The 20,755-nt window shown below is 45.9% G+C and overlaps 1 protein-coding gene across 6 annotated transcripts in view; it reads right to left on the minus strand.

Annotated features, from left to right (window-relative positions):
* Positions 1-20,755, minus strand: part of COL26A1 (collagen type XXVI alpha 1 chain) — a 314,212-nt gene that overhangs the window by 257,477 nt on the left and 35,980 nt on the right. For all 6 annotated transcript variants that reach the window (XM_090025116.1, XM_090025113.1, XM_090025112.1 and 3 more), the window contains exon 2: positions 13,800-13,922. In XM_090025116.1, coding sequence (XP_089881242.1) covers positions 13,800-13,922 — 123 coding nt within the window. The remainder of the gene's footprint in view (positions 1-13,799; positions 13,923-20,755) is intronic.

The following is a 20,755-nucleotide window of genomic DNA, read 5'->3' on the forward strand; positions in this document are numbered from 1 at the left end:
ATCATCTGAAACGTACAGACTTGAATTTACTCACCAGTCACTTCATGCCATAGTAACAATTTCAAATGTGTAACACTGCATCGGGGCAATGTCACACGCAGCTAGTGTTGTCATTCTCTTCACCTTGTTCTGGTGGCTCCCGAAGGGGAGTCAATGAAAATCTTCTGTCCATGCATACCACAGTCCATGCATACCACAGCTGCCACTCTCTCTTCTGTTGAAAGAGAAGTGGAAACGGGGGGAGAGGAGGCACAGGAAGGGTTGGGAGGGAGGGGGAAAGAGAAAAGCCTCCTGGAAGTAAAAGAAACAGCAGAAGTGCTATAATAAAAGAGGGATATGAAGTCACGCAGAAGCCAGGCACTTCAAAGGATAACTGGCTCAGAGAGGCAGAAGATCTCATAGGCAAGAATCTGACCAAGTAGGTAGTTGTGTCTGAAGGCTCTTGAACCAGTTAGCTTCCAAAATGCCATCCTGCCCTGCTTCCTGCCTGACTTCACAGCCTTGAGCAGAGAAGTGGGTCAGATACGAAATGGATGGACAGCTTGTGGAGCACAGGTCACTGTGATTCTGATCACAATTTTGCATACACCACACTGGTGTAAATTTACCTTGTGAAACTGTACATTAGGAACACAAGAGAAACAACCTTCATCTGTTTGCTTCCCAGGACCCCGAAAGAACAAGGGGGATAACTAGCACCTGCATAGTAGGGCTGTTTGAGGCTTCGGATCCAGAGAAGCTTCAGATGCATTTGAGTCCAAAGCAGCACGTCCAGATTGAAGCGCTGGCTTCGTTAGGCTTTCCGAGGTGGTTCAGAGCTTCTGAACCGCTTCTGAGCCGCCTCGGAGATCCAGCCATAGGGTATAATGGGGAATCAATGAAATATCTATAACATTGTTGTTTTTTGTCTGATTTGGATAAAACTTGCAGGGATGGTAGCCTTTGATGAGATCATGAACCCTGCCAAGTTTCAAGAAGATCGGTGCAGGGGTTTGGGGGGAACTACATCCCAAATTCTTGAAAGCAAAACTCATGTCACTTATATGTGTTAAGCCACACTGGGGTCAAAACTGCACGGGTGGTCACAGGCAACACTCGTGACATGGATGACCCTGCATGTGTTAAGGCACAGCAGGGTAAAAGCTGCAGGCCTGCTAGCCCCTGCTGAGGCCGCAAAGCCTGCCAGCTGTCAAGGAGATAGGTGCAGGGGCTTTTGGGTTCTGGGGCCCTGCACCCTTAGCTGCTGACAGACAAAACTTGTGACATGGGTGCTCATGCAACTGATTGTGTCCATCTTGGGGCAGTTGATTGTCTGTATTGATTATTTCTTCTTCTTAGTCTGTGGTTTTGTAGCTGTTGATCCTTGCTCGTTAACTCATTATATAGTAACTAGGTGCTGCTGGTCCCTGAGCGAATCATGATAAATTGGTAACTGGTAACACAGTAGTTTAACAGCCAGGCTTGCAGTAGTTCCCCCACCCTCCCCATGCCCCAAGACAGATACAGCTGCAGAAGCACCCATGTCACGTGTTTTGCCTGTCAGCAGTCAGAGGTGCAGGGCCCCAGAACGCCTGCACTGATCTCCTTGACAGCTGACAGGCTTTGTGGCTGCGGCAGGGGCTAGCATCCCTGCAGCTTTCACCCTGCTGCACCTTAACACACAGAGTGTCACCCATGTCATGAGTTTTGCTTGTCCGCAGCTTGAGGTACAGTTTTGCCCAAATCCCCTGCGCTTATCTCCTTGAAACTTAGCGGGCTTTATGGCCTAACCACGGGGCTATCATCCCTGCAGTTTTGACCCCCCTGTGGCTTAACACATACAACTGACATGAGTTTTGCTTTTAAAAACTTGGGGTGCTGTTCCCCTGAAAACCTGAACCAATCTTCTTGAAACTTGGTAGGCTTCATGCTCTCAGCAAAGGCTACCAACCCTGCATGTTTCACCTAAATCATACAAAAAACAACAAAGTTATAGATATTTCACTTATTCCCCATTATACCCTATGGCCAGATCTCTAAAGCGTTGGAGCCGCTTCAGCCAAATCGAAGTGGAAAACTGATCCGGAGCTCTGGATCGGATCCCTGGCATCCGAAGCAGCTGGATCTGAAGCCAGATCAAATAGCTGCCTACTCACACAGGCCTACTGCATAGGTCCTTCAAGCAAAGGCATTTCAAGGCATCTTATAGATACGCTATAGCCAAGTCTCACAATTCACCTGCAAGGGACACATGCAATTTGCTAAAGGGCAAAGTAACACCAGGAAGTTAGATAGGCCCTCTGACAAGGTAAATGAGTGCCAAGGCTAGAAAAAGAACTCAGGAGGCTACAAGTGTAAAAACAATTGCTACACTACCTTTAGCCCACTGTTCAGTCTCCATGTCCAACTACTTGACCAATTCAATTCCTAGTGTTCAGTCACTGCTTGGGAAGCTAGAGGCCTGGAGACACAAGTAAGAGACTCTGAGGTTTTTTTCACAAGAAGTTATAAGTGAAAAGAAAGGAGGATGATCAATTAAATCAACTGTAAGGCTGAAGGTCAAAATGCCTTCAGAACAGGAGCCAAAAATCTTCATGTCTTCTTTCTTGCACAGTCTTCACAAACAAAGAAGTGCCATTGAATACAGCAGTGAAACAAGACAAAGAAAAGGAAAGAAAGTGTCATTTTCTTGGCTCTGATCCTTAGCAATCATGTCAAGAGAGGAACAAATAGTCTTCTCTGTAACCCAGGCAGCCTCTGGCACACAGGAAATAAAAATCCTAACAGGAAGATTTCGTTTATACTTATGAACAAAACTTATGTATGGATCCGATTGGGATGGGAGCGAGGAAAAAATAAACTTGCATCCACATCACAAGATAAGAAGGCTTGATTCACATTATTCTCTCATCTGTTCTAATTTGTGCCAGGAAAGAGCTCAGAAACCCTTCAAGGGCTTCAGTTTATTCCAATTCAAGTCCCATATAAAGAGTTTCAAGATCACAACAAATGAAGTAGGCTTACAAATGAGTTATCATAAAGTAAACTAGGCTGTAAAGTTAATATGGCGTCATCAACTTTTACCAACTGCAGCGTTAGAGTTAACCCTGTGATAACCCCATGAGGTTGTTTACCCCAGCATTTCTCAACCCATGGGTTGACCCAAAAATGGGTTGCGAGAATATATGAAAGGGTCATGAAGAAACTTTAAAAATTGATTCTTCTTTAGAGGAGAAAATGTGGGAAACCATGGCTTTTCCCTGGCAGGATGCATAGTTCCAGCCTGCGGGGGAGGCTCTCACACATTGAGAGACTGGGGTAGCCGGTCAGGAATGGGGACAATGGGTTGGGAATGAGGGACACTGGCCATTGATGTTTACAAATGGGTCCTGGTACAAAACAGGTTGGGAACCACTGGTTTATCCCACTCCCCCCCACCCACCCATGAATAAAAGGCTGCCTTATGTTTACCACAGAGTAAGGCATTACCCTTGGACAAACTTGTGCTGCAAAGTAGCATGCCAGTGTGGCGGGCTTACCGATTGCAGCCCAGCACGTCTAGGCTCAGAGAATCCTCCTTGTGATTGGTGAAACACTTCCACCAATCAGGCAATTGCTGGGGAGGGGTTTGCCCTGCCCCTCCCTACCCAAGGCAAGCCAGAGAACACAGACCTGGTTGAAGCCTGTACCCTGCTACAACCTGATTGATCTGTTTGCAATCTGGGGGCGGAGCCTCTGGGGGGAATAAAACAGCAGAGTGCCCGGCACACGGACAGCTGCGTCAAGGGATGAAGAGGAGGACTGGACAAAAGAAGAGCTGGCAAGAGCTGGCCAGCAGGGGTGGAGCTGTTGCTCCAAAGTGCCTGAAGACCCTCCTCACCAGACAGGAGCAGTGAGTGACCACAACCCTCAGATGTGCTACTGAGAAGTGCGGCATCAGTGTACAGATCAGTGCATGGGGCGAGACCCTGGGAGCTGCACAAGCCAACTCGGGTGTGCAACCCCTGGCATGCGGCCAGGAACATGGTGCATGGGCCGGTGTGTGGAACCAGACCCTAGGAGCCCCATGAAGCAGCTCAGGTCTGCATTCCCAGTTGGTGCATGGGATGGTGCACAGAGCCAGGACTCCGGGAGCTGCACGAGGCAGCTCAGGTCCTCAATCCCTGGCAAGTGACCAGGATGCAGTGCCAACAATGTGGCATGGAGCGATCTGGGAAGGATCGGGACCCCTGAGAGCAGCTTGAGGCAACTCGAGTCTACAGCCACTGGCACAGGGCCAATGGCTCAGTGCAGACAACGCTGCACATAAGGTCCGAGAGAGGACCGAGCCCTGGAGCTGCGCAAGGCAGCCCAAGCCTCCAACCCCTAGCAGAAAGCAGAGCCCTCGGTGCATGTGACGGTACACAGGGGAGGAAGTGGCCCCGCAGGCCTCACATGTGAGGAGCACACCAGCCGAGGGGGACAAGGACCACCCATCTTGGCCCCAGAGTCGTGAGTTCCTGGGGGAAAGGTTTCCCATGGGGGAGGGGTAATTCCTTCCAGCTAGTAAGGGGCTCCTAGAAGGAGAGCAAAGGGGCAGGGCCCTTGAGTTTAGAGGCTCCCTCGGGGTTGTGAAATGCCCAAGAGGCATTAGGGTTCTTCCCCCACTGGTCTCTGAAGCGCTGGCAAGGGCTCGGGACCCATCAAGGCCTTGGGGACCCTTAAAGAGTTAAGTTTTATTTCTTGATGCTATGTGCCTCATATTTTGTAAGACAGCGCCTTATATTCTGTTATTCCTGTGTAATGATAATTGTTGATTCGTTGATATATGATCCCACTGAAATGCTTGCCAGGATCCCTCCTGACCACACACCTGTTGCTTATCTGTTCTTGTTTGGTGCTTACCTGTACTAGTTTACTGTTTACCTCTTCTTGACTTGTGCTTACCTGTGTTGGTTTATTACTTACGTCTTCCTGATTTGTATTTACCTTGTATCGATCTGTTACTTACCTGTTCCTGAGTGGACCCTAGTGCTAGTATATAGTTCCCCCCAATTCTGCTCTCAGAGTATAAATCTATGTCAAAATTGTATATTTGTAAATTATGTCTATTAATATACCTCTCTCAGTCTATTTTTATTAATAAATCTGTAAATAGTTAAGTCTATATTGTCCGGCCTGTTTCTACAGGGAACAGAGGGAAACTCGGCTTTGACTGAAGTTTCCTCTCACAGCACTCCTGCCTAGCCAGCACTTTCCTTCCATTGGAGGAGGGAGCACTTACCCTGGTGCATCCGGGTTACACTAGTTTACATCACAGAAACTCAGTGCAATGCCCAAAGAATAGGATTAGCAAAGAGAATGGAAAAAAAAACCCCACACCCTTCCCCACTACATAATAACAAAATTCTATTTACTTGCAATAAAATGTTATCACATTTAGGATTAGGTTACAACCAAGTCAGAGTTGCTTTGTGTTTGGTGCTGTACACATGGATATATGCCCCTAGCCTCAAGAACTTGATCCCAGCAGATTTTCATGCATGAATGGTGAGGGGGGCAGAAGCCATTGAACTAGCCAAATTAACTGTTGTATAGGAGTGAGTTTACCAGACAGGTGATTTATTTGATAGATAGCCACAGGGAGGGAGGGAGCTAGAGGCAAGCATAACCCCTGTAAAATGCTAGCACTTCCTACCACCAACCCAGCAAAAGAGCAAGAAATACTGCACACACATGTTTGGGGCACATTTTTACTTGGAACAGAATGGGGAAAAGCCATGTATTATTCTTCTACTTGTATTATAATACACAATTGCTGTAAATTTAGAGCATTCTGTAATCTGAAGTGCTCATCATGGATTCTGCTCTTCATATCATGAGGGCTCTAGTGGACAGTTACTGAGGAAACAGAAACAAAAAATTATATCTGCAGGAGAGGATGCACATCACTGGGTGGTGCCTTTTGCTTCTTCCACTCCTAGGTTCCCATGCAAATTGCCCAGGGTGGGTTAGGAGAAGGATTTTTGGGGGACTGCACAGCACTGCTTTTGTGAGAAGAGTAACCCATGCACACAAGCCCTGGTACTAGCACAACTGCCCTTTTCAGCTAGGGACAGACATTACACATAAACCAGTTTAAGTGATCAGAAACTGGTTTAAACCTGTAACAGAACATCAGTTCAGTGCACATAAACCAGTTTCAAAATGGCTGAAACTGGTTTAAGATGAACCTGGTTGAATGTAGTATCAGACAGAAGCAGGAGAAGCACCAGGCCACCAACTGTCAGCGACATCCTACTTAAGAGACACTTGGAGGGGCTAGATATGTTTAAAATCAGCGGGACCGGATGAGCTCTATCTAAGGGTGCTGAAAGAATTAACCGCTGGCATATCTGTTTGAGCATGCGTGGTGCTTAGGTGACGTCCCAGAGGACTGGAAAAGGGCCATTGTGGTCCTTATTTTCAAGAAGGGGAGGAAGGAGGATTCGGGTAACTATAGGCCCAAACCTAACTATAGTCTTACCTCTATCCTTGAGAAAATCCTTCAAAAAATTAACAAGGATCACATTTGTAGGAGTCCAGTGGCTAATAGTATGCTGAAGGGCAACCAGCACGGGTTTATAGCAGGTCAATCCTGCCTGACTAACTTTATTTCTTTCTACGACCAGGTCACTAAGAGCTTAGATGCAGGAGTCGAGGTAGATGTCATCTACTTAGACTTCAAGAAGGCCTTCAACATGGTATCCCATAGATTCTTATAAACAAATTGAACGGCTGTGCCATGGATAACTACAGTCATGTGGGTGGCAAACTGGCTAAAGGGTTGTACCCAGAGAATGGTGGTGGATGGGTTGGTATCAACCTCAAACGATGTGGGCAGTGGCGTCCCCCAAGGTTCGGTTCTTGGGCTGGTGCTGTTCAACATCTTCATCAGTGGCCTGGATGAGGGTATGGAAAGCACTCTGTCCAAATTCACAGATGACCCCAAACTATGGGGCAAAGTAAACACACAGATGGGAAGAAACCGAATCCAGGCGGACCTGGACAGGTTAGAGAAGTGGGCAGAGAACATAGGATTCAGTTCAACAAGGACAAGTGCTGCACCTAGGGAGAGGGAATCACCAGCACACTTGTAGGCTGGGGGATGACCTTCTCAGCAGCATAGCGGCGGAAAGAGATTTCGCAGTTGGCAACTCCAAGGTGAACATTAGTCAATGTAACCAAGTAATTAACAGAGCTAACTGCACTTTGTCATGCATTTAGGTGCATCATGAACAGGTTCAGGGAGATGATGCTCCCCATCTACACAGCACTAGTTAGGCCACAGCTGGAGTACTGCATCCAGTTCTGGGTGCTGCAATTCAAAAAGGATGTGGACAACCTTGAGAGGGTCCAGAGAAACTATTTAGAGGTACTGCCTACCCGGAAGATAAAGCAAATTCAGCCCTTCGGTGCTGCAAACCCAGAGTGCAGGGCTGTGAAAAGCTTTGGTCACTGAGATTTGGCCTGAATAAGCGGCCAAATCTCCCAGTCCTAACTGAATCAGGAGACCCTTTAATCTCTCCGAATCAAATCGGAACCCACCAAATCAATTCGGAGAGATTTGATGATTCAGATATAGACACAGCTTTAAATTTTTTTTCTCCATACCTCAAAGTACCAGGCGGCTCATAAACGCTGCAATGGTGGGGCAGATGGATCGTCCCATGGGAGCATGGAGGGGTCCCCAATGCGCTCAGCAGCAAACCCAGAAGTGGACCAGAAGCTCTTCCAGTCCTCTTCTGGGCCTGCCGTGGAGCGTGCGAGGGGCCACCCTGTGCTGCTGTGGGACACTACATCTGCCCCACCATTGCAGTGTTCACAAGCCATGCCTGGTACTTCGAGGTATGTAGCAAAAACATTAAAAGCTGTGTCTATGGCCAAATTGCTGATTCTCCAGATCAGCATTGAATCTTTAGATATGGACTTGGCTGAATCCAATCGGGACAGTGACCCAAATCAACAAATTGAATCACTGTCCCCCGATTCAGGCCGAATCCGAATTGAATATGGCCCATTTTGCACACCCCTAATAGACTGCTCAGGAGAAAACTGCAGGTGCCTGATACTACTGGCTTCAGTGAAAACTGTGTGCAGCTGATCCAACAGCTGGCTCCCAGGGATTTAGTTACTGGTGAAATTGGAAACAAGCAGTTTTTGTTAATTCCTCAAGGTTGGTTAATTTATATGCAAAAATTGGTGCATCAGCCAGCTGCCTGGAAAGCTGCCTATGCGCCTTTTTGGACTGTAAGGCTACAGGCATTCACCATGGACATGCAAAGATAGGTTGCACTGCAGAGATGGAGAACACTTCGGGAAACTGAACTCTCCTTACAACCCAAGCTGTTATGCTGGGGATCTTGCAGATACTTCACTGTCAAATGCTTGGCACAGAGTCAAAATTTATCCAATAAGGAAAAGAAACATAACACAAATGAATGGGTGATGGGAAACGGCCTAAACCTCAGTCTGGCTGTGCTGACATCTGCTTGTAAGCAGACTCTCTCTAATGAAACGCCCCTCTCAGCTGTCATTGCACGGTTGCAAGACACCTTCTTCTTTGGCTGGAGTTCGATTTGCTCACAAACCTTCTGATAACAGATCCTGATGGAACGAGAGCTCTGGCCCACTCCTTACACACAAGCAGATGAAACAGTTGTAGAGGCAGAGCTGTGAAAAATGGGGAAGATGTGCATTTTTGCCTGCCTGCAGCTTCCAGTCCTGTGGCATAACTCTGGTCACACCCCTCTAAATTCCAGGGTAAAAAATGGAAGGAACAATGGTCTTGAGTGTGGCACAGCACTTTCTCCTGGTGGTATTCCTGACTAAACAGTCTTGTAGAAGTGATGTAACCACCCTAGATAGAGCTCATTATTCTCAGAACTAGAACTTCACAAGGCAGGTCAAGTGAAGGATCCAGAGAGAGACTCCTCTACGCAACAGGGAAAGACTTGGAGGCTGACTGAGTAAAGAGGGAAGGTTATTTCTAGATATATAAATTTTTGTTGTTGGTGTTGTTTTCCCTCCAGGCGTAACTAGGTGTAAAGAAGCCTCCATCACTGGGCTTTGGACTGGATCATGGTATATGCACGGGAGCCACCCAAAAGTTTGATGCATATGCCTGGGCAGGCATTTTTGGAGGAGTGAAGGCTGCCTAGACCTTCCATGCCCCCTTTAGGCCAGTAAGACAGAATCCAAAGACCAGACTGAGTCCAGATGTTTAGTGCCTCCATGGCTGTAGCTGTATAAGTGTCAGGGAATTGAACCCAGATCTCCTGTGTGGTAGATAAGGATTCTACCACTGAACCACAGGAGACACCCAAATAAAAACGATTACTTCTTGTTTTAAAACCATTTTCTCAGTTACAGAAAGCAGCTGCTTTCCTATATTTTTCACACACAGGTGGTCCCAAAAGGAGATAGTCCCTCAACTGCTAAAGGAGACACTGAAAGAGAAGGGTTAGACTCCAAGAACTCATGCTCATGATCTTAAGAAGCGCATGAGAGGAAGGAATCCTCAGTCATTCTGGCGTACTACCAAAGGGAGCACAGGGAACGTAGAAGATCAATGAGATGGACAGTCTACCAGGTGGCAGTTCACCCAGCTAGCCAGGGCACCATGGTCAGCACTGTGCATTAGCCACAAGTGAGCAGCAGTGTTCCTGCAGCTTAGTGTCCAAAAGGGACAGAGAAATCATTTAAAAGGCCTAGATAAGAGGTTTAAAAGATATAGGAAACTCAGTGCAGCAGGGGAATACACACAGTAGAAATCAGACAGGACCAAGAGATGGGGAAAAATCCTTGCTGCTTCCTCAGAAAGGCACACCACGTGCAAATTAAACCTGCAACAAAGCAATGGCCAATAATCACCAATCAAGTCTTTTACTGTCTTACATTTCATGTAGAAAAAGCAGCTTTAGGAAAGGCTACTGGAGAGACCAGCAGCCAAGATTAACAGGATCTCAAGAAAAGTAAAACTTTAAACCAGTAACCTGCACACAGCTCCCACAAGTCCAAGCACTAGCATTTTGAGCCTAGTTTACTCCCACACCTGCAGTTCTTGACAGCAACCCTTCCCAGGATTTCCATCCATCTCTGCATGAAACTATTTAAATGCCTGACCTATTAAACAATATAAAAAGGGGTTTGGGGCTGCAGGAACTTGGCCTGTCTATATTAAATCACTGTGCAATTCAAAGAGTTACCAGAAGATTAATGAGTGCCCTTGATCTTCATTTGGGGTCTCATGAAGGAACAATGACTTGCCAGGAACACTTCCAAAGAAAGCTTGGTATAGCCATTTCTGGCTCATAAAAAAAAAAACCCCAATCAAGTGACACTGACACTCCAAGTCTACAAGATGTCCTGGGCCAAAGGTTATTTTGTGCCTGAACAGTTTGTCCAACTAAAACATGGCAATCCAGATTTACGAACAGCCACTGGGGTTAAAACTCCAGTAATCCTTATAATGCTGTTGGAAGTCACCATTTGGCACCCTTACAGATGTCACAAGTTCTTTGACTAGAGACATGGGTAGAGTTCAGCAAAACATTTTATTAGCCAATAGTTCACTGGGCAGGGGGGAGGGGGAGAGGAATGGAGGGGAAGGGGAATGCATTTTTCCAAAGCTATTTGTGAATTAAACTCAGGTTTGCGAAATAGTTTCAACTGAGAAGACTTTAGTGAATCTAGAACCCTAAAGTGAAGGGGCAGCATCTCCACCTTATGAGTGATTACAGCATTCACCTAGGAAATGGGATACCTCATTTCTGTTCCCTTCCATGCCAAGGGGATAAGTTTAAAAAAAAAAAAAAATCACCAAGCGATGAAATATTCTGGGGTAGGTGAGGGCTGTCCACATCCCATAAAGATGGGAGTTTTGATTCAGGCACAACAAAACTGGACTTCTATTTCCCCTCTCTCAAGCAAGTGTCCTAATTACCAGTCTATAAAGGTATTCTGGAGGAGATCCTCCTTCAGCCTCTCAAACCTGTTCCCACTTTGTTACAGACAGTCATTGAGATGCTCATGATTCTCTACCTGGGTAGTTAGGCCATTCAACTGGGGAAGAGCTCTACACAGTTTCCAGTCCCTGTCCAGAAAATGTTAATTGGATATTAGTGTAGTGGAACAGTGCCACAGGAGACATCATACCTTGAAGTACCCAACAGGCTGGTGGTTAGGATCTATTCCTGGGAGATACAGGTTCATATTTCCTCAGGTAGAAGAGAAAATTAAATCAGTGTGCTCCACTTGCCAAGCTATTGGATAGAACTGAATGACACTACCACCAGTTCTCAGTCAAGCCCCTTGTTAATTCAGTAGTGATAGAGATTAAGTCTTTTGACACCAAACAAAAGAACAAGAAGTTTGCTGTGTGGGAAAGGAGGAAGAAACCTATTTAAATTCCATTCAATCCAAACTAAAATATTTCAATTTGCTGGTGAACCAGGAAGAGTAAGACCAGTTCCTGGAACAATAATAAAATAGGGGAGCAGGTAAAAGACCAGTCTTTTTTTCTGAATCATAAGATATGGGTCAAGCACAAAGGAGGTCATTGCCATGCGACATCAAGACAATCAGTATCCAGCAGTTCTAGTAGTTCCTTCCATGTAACTTTATCAAAACAAAGAGCGAATAACCAAATTACAGAACTAAGGTATTTAGGAGTGGAGGTATTTGACATCTGTGAACTAATATCATCTCAGGTGACTTTAACCACATGGCCATTTGTTCTCAAGATGGTTCCTTCTCTGCCATGCCCATTATAATGGGCCACCTGCAGCAGATGTGCATTTCTTTAAATCCATTTCTTTCTGAACCTTACTGCCTAAAAATCAGCTCACAACTCAACCAAGTTTAAGTCAGTTCAAACCTTCTGCATCAGTAGCCTCAAAACTATTTCAATACTGGTGCTTCTGTGGTATTTTCAGTTCTGAAAATTCCTCTCTGCCAATCGTGCCAGTGCTATTTTGCAGCATGTTCAAAACAAGTTGCCTCCTAGAGAAATTAAGTGTCACAATATCAAACAAAAATGATTCTTAGTTTCATTTCTTAGGACTTTCATGGATAAACAAAAATACAAAATCATCATTTTATATACTACTATACTTTATTTGGAAAGATAGTACAGGCACAGGATATTGACCCAGTGATTGTCTGGTACCAAATAGTTCCAGTCATGTTAAAAAACAGATAAAACTTTCGCAAGTTAAACAACATAAGGTTAAAGCCAACACCTTTAAAACAGGAAAAGGATCAAGTCTGGGAAAATTAAAAATGTCAATAGAAGTTTGGCTACAGCAGCATAAGACATAAAAAATGCTTCATATAAGCTGTGGTTGAAACAAGAACAGATAGATACCAAAGCAGATATATTACAGGCAAAAGAAAACTAAGTAATGCTGACCAGTGGCCAAATGGAAACTGGAGAGCAACTGTGGTAACAGCAATATGGAAAATTAAAATTCCATATGAACTTAATCATGGGAGCAGCTCAGAATACAATGTTTTGGAGATAGATTTTTCCAGGTGTTTATGACTGTAGTCCTACTAAGACAACAATGTTCTCTCTACATTATGAGGTGACTTCAAGCCCTATCCCATAGCTGAACAGAATAGTGATGAACAATTTCATTATTTTTACTGGCTAAATTAAGCTGCTGGGTCTTGTGCTGCAAAATAAGTTAGAGGTAAAATAAAAAAGGTGGAGTAGGTTTTCTTACATTCTTAGGGCATAGAAACTGTTACAACCTGGAAGGGGGGGAAAGGGCCTAACCACTTGAAAGTTTGTCAGCCGATTCATTTTATCCATTTCATCCACCTGCTCCTATGGCAAGGTAATTTAACACCATTTCATTATCAGCTAAGCTGTCCCAATTTAACTTCCACTTGCCATGGGATAAGAATGGATAGACAAAACAGGTAAAAACAAATGGAGGTGAACCACAGCAAATCTTCCCCCTTTTAAGAGAACATGGTTGTTTACCTTACTCCACATTAGGAATGCCCATAGAAACAAACTTAGTGTGGAAAAATTGACCTGGAATAACAGTTCTACACTATCTCCACTGTAGACCATGTCCCAGGACTATCATGGGTCAGATGGCACAATATTACCATAGCCTAGCAGATGGTACAAAAGATGAATTCACAAAGCCTTTAGCAAGTCACAATCTGTGCTGGAACTTCTTATCTATAAAGCAAGGATAGTAGATACCTACTCACCTTTGCAAAGAGCTTTGAGACCAATGGATAAAGAGGGCCTTATGAAAGCTCAGTTTTGGAAGTGACTGGGCAATTTTGAAATTACTCTGAAATCAGTGGGAATTAGCAACATGCAGCACCTTGCTAGATCTGCCACCAGGTGTCAAGTTCTTTTATTATTTCGTGCACCAGCCCTTAACTTCTAGGAACCTACTGGGGTGAAAGCCAAGGGTAGCTCAGCAACAGTGAGTTTGGTTACCTTAGCTCCTTGTGGGCTATGGTACTCCAACAGCAGCTGTACAAGACAAAACCATCACTGTTCTTCAAGAACCAGAGAAGCAGTGTTGTCCACCAACATTCAGAGTCTTAATCTTGTTTGCATAGATAAGTATAAACACAAAACAAAGCTACCCACCTGTGGAAGGGTACCCCCTTTAGTGGAGTCATTATTGAATGCCATTCCTACTAGCATCACCAGGTTTAGAAGCAAGCCAGAGCCCAACCCTGTATGCACTGCATAGGCCAAACTCCAACTAACCAAAGAGACAGTATAGGATTGGGTCCATAATTCGCATACAATTAAGGAATTTTACCTCACTAAGTTGGCACAAGGTCCTGGCCACCGGCAGCTCTGATAAACTCTCTGGATCACAGTTTCTGACCCATTCTGCACTTGACAGGAAACAGTCCGTGTAACAGTGTAGTGACACCAATGCCTGCAGAAAACATAAAACAAAAATGACAAGTTAAATTTCAGTAATGCAGCAAGCAAAACAATGGAATGCCAATCCCACACACCTTTCATCAATTAACTTGTTTCAAGCCACAGTGGCCCCAAATTTGCAATCTTTAAAAGTACAGCTGCTATGTGGGAAAATCCCAGCTTCAGCTAGAGAAAGAAGTTAGAGATGGAAGAGAATTAATACATCTTGCCTGTTCCACAAAGGCCAGATTATTCATTCTTCTTCAAACATCTCCCTAACAGCTTCCAAATATTCAATCTTGATTTTACGTACTTTAAGTGAAATTAAGTAGGAATTACTTCTGCCATTATCCCTTTGCCCCTTACCACTCTGAACAATTCTATTTGTTAAGAATAACACTTTCCAAAGCTTAGTGAATTTTATTAGCAGTATACGCTGGTCATAATAGAAGCCCCAACTAAAACAGAAGCCCCATGGCCCTGCTGTCCCTGGATCATGCAGGTGGCCTCCTCTGGACCTTCTCAATGCTGTCCACATCCCTCCTGAAGTCCGGCGCCCAGAACTGAACGCAGTACTCCAGCGGCAAAGTACTCCAGATGGGAAGCCAAGGAATAGAGCAAGACATGCAAGAGGTCTGTGCTAGTGGTAGAGACAGATATTGAACCAAAACACAGCCTAGGAACCCAATCTGTAGAGCACTCTTTCTCCCCTCAGACACATAATGGTCAATCACACTGTTCACTGCTACAAAAAATTAATTAAGACAGGCAGTCACATCCAGCCAAGCAGCCCCTCTGTAGCAAGTATAAAATTGTGCTAGCAAAACTTGTGTCTGCAACTAAACAAAGCAACAGATTTGTGACTTTAGACCTCCCACTAGACTATGGACACTGCCACGAGCAGCAGGTGGAAGTATCTGCATTTCCACCATGTTCTGAATACACCAGCCACACCCACCAAACCCCCTGGGCCTCAGCTACACTAAGACCTAAGACCAGACACCCAGTGGAACCAATGCCTTGTTCTGCCACTATTAGGTAAGGGCTCCCAATCTCTTTTGTTGAAATGACGTTGCCACTTAACCCAGCCTTCTTTGTTGCTTTCTAATTTTCTAATGGCTTAGCCCTCTCAGTTTCTGCTCCATCTTCCCTTTCTGATCTTCCTCCCCAGTGGTGACACATAGGAGGTGCACGTGAACCCCCTGAGAGCACCGGTGCACCCCCTGACAGGCCATGCTCCCTGTTTAGCTGGTGGGAGCACCAGTTTCCCCACTTCAAGCACCAGCTGGAGAGTGGGGGCTGCCAGCAAAAGTGACCATGCCACTTCCAGTAATGGCTGCAGGACTTCCAGAAGCGGCGTGGCTACTTTCACAGTGAGTGAGATTGGGAGCAGAGAATCCCCTGGTTAGTGCGATCAGCCACCGGGGGATCCCTCTGCCCCCAGTTGCTGACTGGTGTCGGGGGGGCACATGCCCCCCCAACTCAAGAGGCACCAGTCACCCATGTTCCTCCCTGCTCGCTAGAACTAGAGGCAACCATGACTCCATAGCTTGACAGACTCATGCTGCACAGTCAAACACTGCAGGATCATGGCAGTGACACTAAAGGCGTGAATGGCTCATGCCTCCTGAGGCGCAGACAGTGGCGTCAGTGGCGGGGGAGTGGTGGTGATGAGCAAGAACCGCCAGCAGGAGGCCATGGTGACCTCAGCAGCAAGGGCAGGGCCAAGAGGGGACCACCCGCAGGTGGCTGCGGTGACACAGAGCGAGGACAGGCCGAGTGAGGACCACCCATGGGTGGCCCTGGCAATGTCAGCGGTGAGGGGGGGAGGGGGTAGCAAGCTGCAACTGCCTGCAGATGCCAGCAGCAGCAGCCAATCTTAAGGGGGAGCACCCCCTGCCGCTACGCATCACCTATGACTGGGGGCAATCAGGTGACAATCAAAAAGTTCCCAGACATGAATGGGGTGCCCTTTTCATATGCAATCACTGTAAACCAGCAGCGTGAAGACATTGGTTTTCAAAGGTAACCACAGCTTTACTGGCCACCAAAAGTTACCCCCAAATCATAGATTTCCCACGAACAGTACTACCTCACTTCACTTTGGGCTTGCATCCCACTTTCTAATCAAGGGAACAGACCTCATTGGGAATTGTCAGTCAAACAGAGCATTTCCCAGACCTGCAAAGAACCTTGGAGTCATTGCTTTCAAAACTTTAGGGGTTTGCAGTGTATATTTTCAGCTCTGGTTTTTTTTTTGGTTTTTTTTATGGTCTGACTCAAATGGTTATTAACATGACGTGGTGCCATCAGGCCCCGTCTCTGGACACTGCAGGGCTCCACTGTGGGAAGGTGTACGGTGGTTTCATACCCAGCTGTCAGGGTAAAGGCTTCTTGCCAGGAAGTCTTGGGAATAGAAGAGCAATTTGGGAGAAACTAAGCAGGAAACTATGTTAAAGATTTAAATGAAGAGATTATATTTGTTTGTACTGCCATATGCAGTGAAATCCTGCACACAGGACAAAACTGATTTCATGGCAATAAAACTAGTAAGATCAAGGTTGTGTCAATATTACTAAGAGTGACACAACTTTGACTACATTGGCCAGAACATTTTAAGATGCATGTGTGTAGGTTGCAGAAGTGTTATTCCAAGTAAATTACTGCTTGTGCTTAGCAGGCATCCTGCTTCATAAATACATACAGCACAAGTATCTGAGCTCTATATCCAAAATCCATAACAGTCAAACTTCATTGCTCCCCTCTGAATCATGCTTTAAGTCAGCATTTCCAATACAGGGAATTGAGCAGCAAGATGGAAAAACATTAATGAAGACTCAAGTCATCTGCAGATATTTGATCCTTTGATGGGCAGCAGACAACTTCAATAAGCTAAAAATTAAGGGGCCAAGGTTAGGGGGGAGAAAGGGGTGAAAGAGGGGAAAGAAGAATCCCACACAGAAGGAACGTAAAAGGAGAAGGAGAATTGATCAGAAAAGGAATTGTTTTCAACTTGAAGGGGAAAAGGCACAAATTATTCTAAGTTGCTTTTCATTTCTCCCAGCCTAAGGAGGAGACTTTCCCAAATTACCAACTACAGTGCTCTGTGCTGGGGCATTATCGTGTCACGAACAGCAAAGTGTCCATTTCAGTGGAGGGAGGGATGGTTATGTAGTCTTTAACCTACAGGTGGGCAATTATTTCAGCTGAAGGGTGACTTAATGAGTTTTGGTGAGCTGTTGAGGGCCACACACATAAGATTAATAGTGAAGTTCTAATTTTAACAAATTATAGATCAAAAACAAATCATATGCTAAAAATAAAATACCTGCTATAAAATATTTAAATTTTATTTCAAAAAATAACTTTTGTCCTGCTTGATGTTTTTTTGAGAAGTGTGTGAAGAGATGATTGTGTAACAGCTCAAAATAAAGTCTCTCCCGCAAGGGAACCAAAATCAATCAGCAGGACATTCGGCCAAGGCAGCCACCCCCACCCCCAGCAGACCCTGCCACCTCCAAGCCATCCCCTCAAATCTCAAAGGAGCTCCTGCCTGACCCTGCACCCTAACACGATGGTGAACAAATTAAGAGGCTGTGACTTGGCTGATTACACAGTCCGGTGGGTGGCAAATTGGCTAGACGGTTGTACCCAGAGAATGGTAGTGGGCGGGTCGATATCAACCTGGAAGGACATGGGCAGTGGGGACCTGCAGGGCTCGGTCCTTGAACTGATACTCTTCAATGTCTTCATCAGTGACTTGGACGAGGAAGTGAAGTGTACTCTGTCCAAGTCTGCAGATGATACAAAACTGTGGGGAGAAGTGGACACACCAGAGGGCAGGGAACAACTACAGGCAGACCTGGACAGGTTGGACAAATGGGCAGAAAACAACAGAATGCAATTTAACAAGGAGAAATGCAAAGTGCTGCACCTAGGGAGGAAAAATGTCCAGCACACCGACTGCCTAGGAAATGACCTGCTCAGCAGCATGGAAGCAGAAAGGGATCCGGAGTCCTAGTGGACTCCAAGATGAACATGAGTTGTCAGTGTGAAGAAGTCATCAGCAAAGCTAACTGCATTTTACCATGCATCAGCAGATGCATGACAAACAGAACCAAGGAGGTGATACTTCCCCTCTATCGGGCGCTAGTCAGACAGCAGTTGGAGTACTGCGTCCAGTTTTGGGAGCCACACTTCAAGAGGGATGTGTATAAACTGAAGAGGGGCCAGAGAGGGGCCACTCATATATTTAAGGGCTTGCAGGCCAAGCCCTATGAGGAGAGACTAGGGCACCTGGACCTCTTCAGCCTCCGCAAGAGAAAGTTGAGAGGCGACCTTGTGGCCGCCTATAAATTCATCATGGGGGGTGCAGAAGGGAATTGGTGAGGCTCTGCTCACCAAGGTGCCCTTGTGGGGGGTCACAAGAAATAATGGCCATAAGCTAGCAGAGAGCAGTTTTAGACTGGACATTAGGAGGAACTTCTTCACAGTCAGAGTGGCCAAAATCTGGAATGGGCTCCCAAAGGAGGTGGTGCTCTCCCCTACCCTGGAGGTCTTCAAGAGGAGGTTAGATAGGCATCTGGCTGGGGTCATCTGAACCCAGCACTCTTTCCTGCCTATGCAGGGGGTCGGACTCGATGATCTATCAAGGTCCCTTCCGACCCTAACAGCTATTAATCTATGCCCCTCAAGAGCCATTTGTACCCCAAACTCACCTGCCCCCCACCCCTTCCCATCCATACCTACCCCCACGAAGCCTGCAGAAGCCCAGAAACCTGCTCCAACCTGCCCCGGCTCCCTACCAGTAAGAGACCCACACTTCACCTGATCCTCGTCTTGCTACTGACATACTTGTAGAAACCCTTCTTGTTACCTTTCACATCCCTTGTTAACTGCAACTCCAATTGTGCATTGGCCTTCTTGACTTCATCCCTGTATGCCCAACAACACTCTTATAGTATTCCCTAGTTATTTGTCCAAGTTTCCACTTCTTATAACCTTCCTTACTGAAGGGTTTTCTGCTATGCCAAGCTGGTCGTCTGCCTTCCTTGCTAGTCTTCCTGCACATCAGGAAAGTTTGTTCCTGCGCTCTCTGTAAGGCTTCTTTAAAGCAGGGGTTCCCAACCCCCAGGCCATGGCCCAGTATCAGGCTGTGAAGGGTCAGCTGCCAGACTGGAAGTGACCACGGACTGGCAAACTGCAGCCCCGTGGAGCCAGGCAGAGAGGCTGCGACTCCTCCCACAGGGCCCACGGCAGCAGTCTGGCCCACACCTCACCCCGCCTGGGGGCCATGAAACTAGCTTTCATTGGTGTTCCAGTTGGAAATTTCGGTTGCGGGGCTCCACGTGGTGGTCCGCAGTTTGCCAGGCTGCAGCATACAAAGGTTGGGAACCACTGCTTTAAAGTATAGCCAGCTCTCCTGGACTCCTCTCCCATTCAGTCTGCCTTCCCAGGGGATCCTGCCCAAGAGTTCCCTGAGTGAGTTGAAGTCTGCTTTCCTGATGTCCAGGGTCCTTACTCTGCTGCTCTCCGTCTCCAATGGTTTTCATACCCATATGCCCTCCATAGGGGTAAGCTGAGGCAGGAGAACACAATTAGGAGAGAAAAGGGGTTCTTCCATACTATGAGGCAGCTCTGTAACTATACTGAGCTCAATTCTTCCCACACTGCTTTAATGCTACTTCAGTGGATTTGTTTCCATTTCTCCTAGGAGAAGACAAACCAGAGAGCTTTGTCCAGGGGAAGGATGAAAAACTACAATATTTTTCTGTAGCAGACAACTCATCTATATAGAAAGTTAAATAATAGATCAGACTCTGACCACATAAGAACTTAATATTCCAGAAGGCAAATAAGATGGATGAAGACTTCAGACCAGTCAGGATCTGGAAGAGGATGAGAAGAATTAGAGAGAAGGCTAACTTGGTTTAGTAAATAGTAGCAACAGGCTGGAGTAGTCATTAGAAGGTACTTGAGTGAAATAATGAAAGATAAATGGACTAGACTCTCATTAGAGATTGATGACATCAGCACCTTATTTTGCTGATCTAGACTTTAGATCCACAAGTAATAGATGCCTAACTCCTATTTAGGCATCTAGTATTTTGTCACAGTTAGGTGGCAATCATCAAAAGCTATGGGAAGTAAAGAATCTGGTGAATTATTTTTCTAGGAATATGGCAAGCATACCCAATCTGTATTCAGGGCATTCTTTCTGAGTTAGTCCAAAACAGCTGAAGTTCTAGCACAAATAACTTGCTCTTCCAAAGAATACCCTTGGTTGGAGCTTTTTAGGGGTGAACAATAGCTTGGCACTTACCAAATCAATGGGAATTGAAGTTTCCAAACAGTTATTGTGCCTTTTTCAACTTCCCCAAAGGTTTAAGTAAACATGCTTACCCCCTATGTATAAACTTCCAGCAACTTGGACAGACAATGGGATGGAGACCCCAGAGAGGTGAGCATTTTGGAGCCAGGAGTCCCAAGTGAAATCCCGCTGATGACCTAAATCAGAGGAAACAGTAACTCCCCTTCAGTTCTCATTTCATCCAAGCCCTGGCCAAAAGTGACATCTATTTGTGGTACATTATGTTGGGCTAATCACCTTGTTTCTTACAAGCAGAGCATCCTGTCATTTCCCCAATACCTAGCACCTTTTTGTTGGGATACGGACTGAAAACAAATGGTGTCTTTACACATGCTCCGGGGAGCAGGGGGGAGCGGGGAGGGCACATTAATTAGAGCAGCTCTCAGGAACCACTCCAATTAAAGTGCCTGCAGTCTCTCATGTATTCAGGGTCCCACGCTTCAAAATGGCAGCAGGGGTGCTTTAAGTAAAGCCCA

The sequence above is a fragment of the Crocodylus siamensis genome, chromosome 13 (genome assembly GCF_052110815.1).
Source record: "Crocodylus siamensis isolate JL-2025a chromosome 13, ASM5211081v1, whole genome shotgun sequence".
In the NCBI taxonomy this organism is placed as follows: Eukaryota; Metazoa; Chordata; order Crocodylia; family Crocodylidae; genus Crocodylus; species Crocodylus siamensis.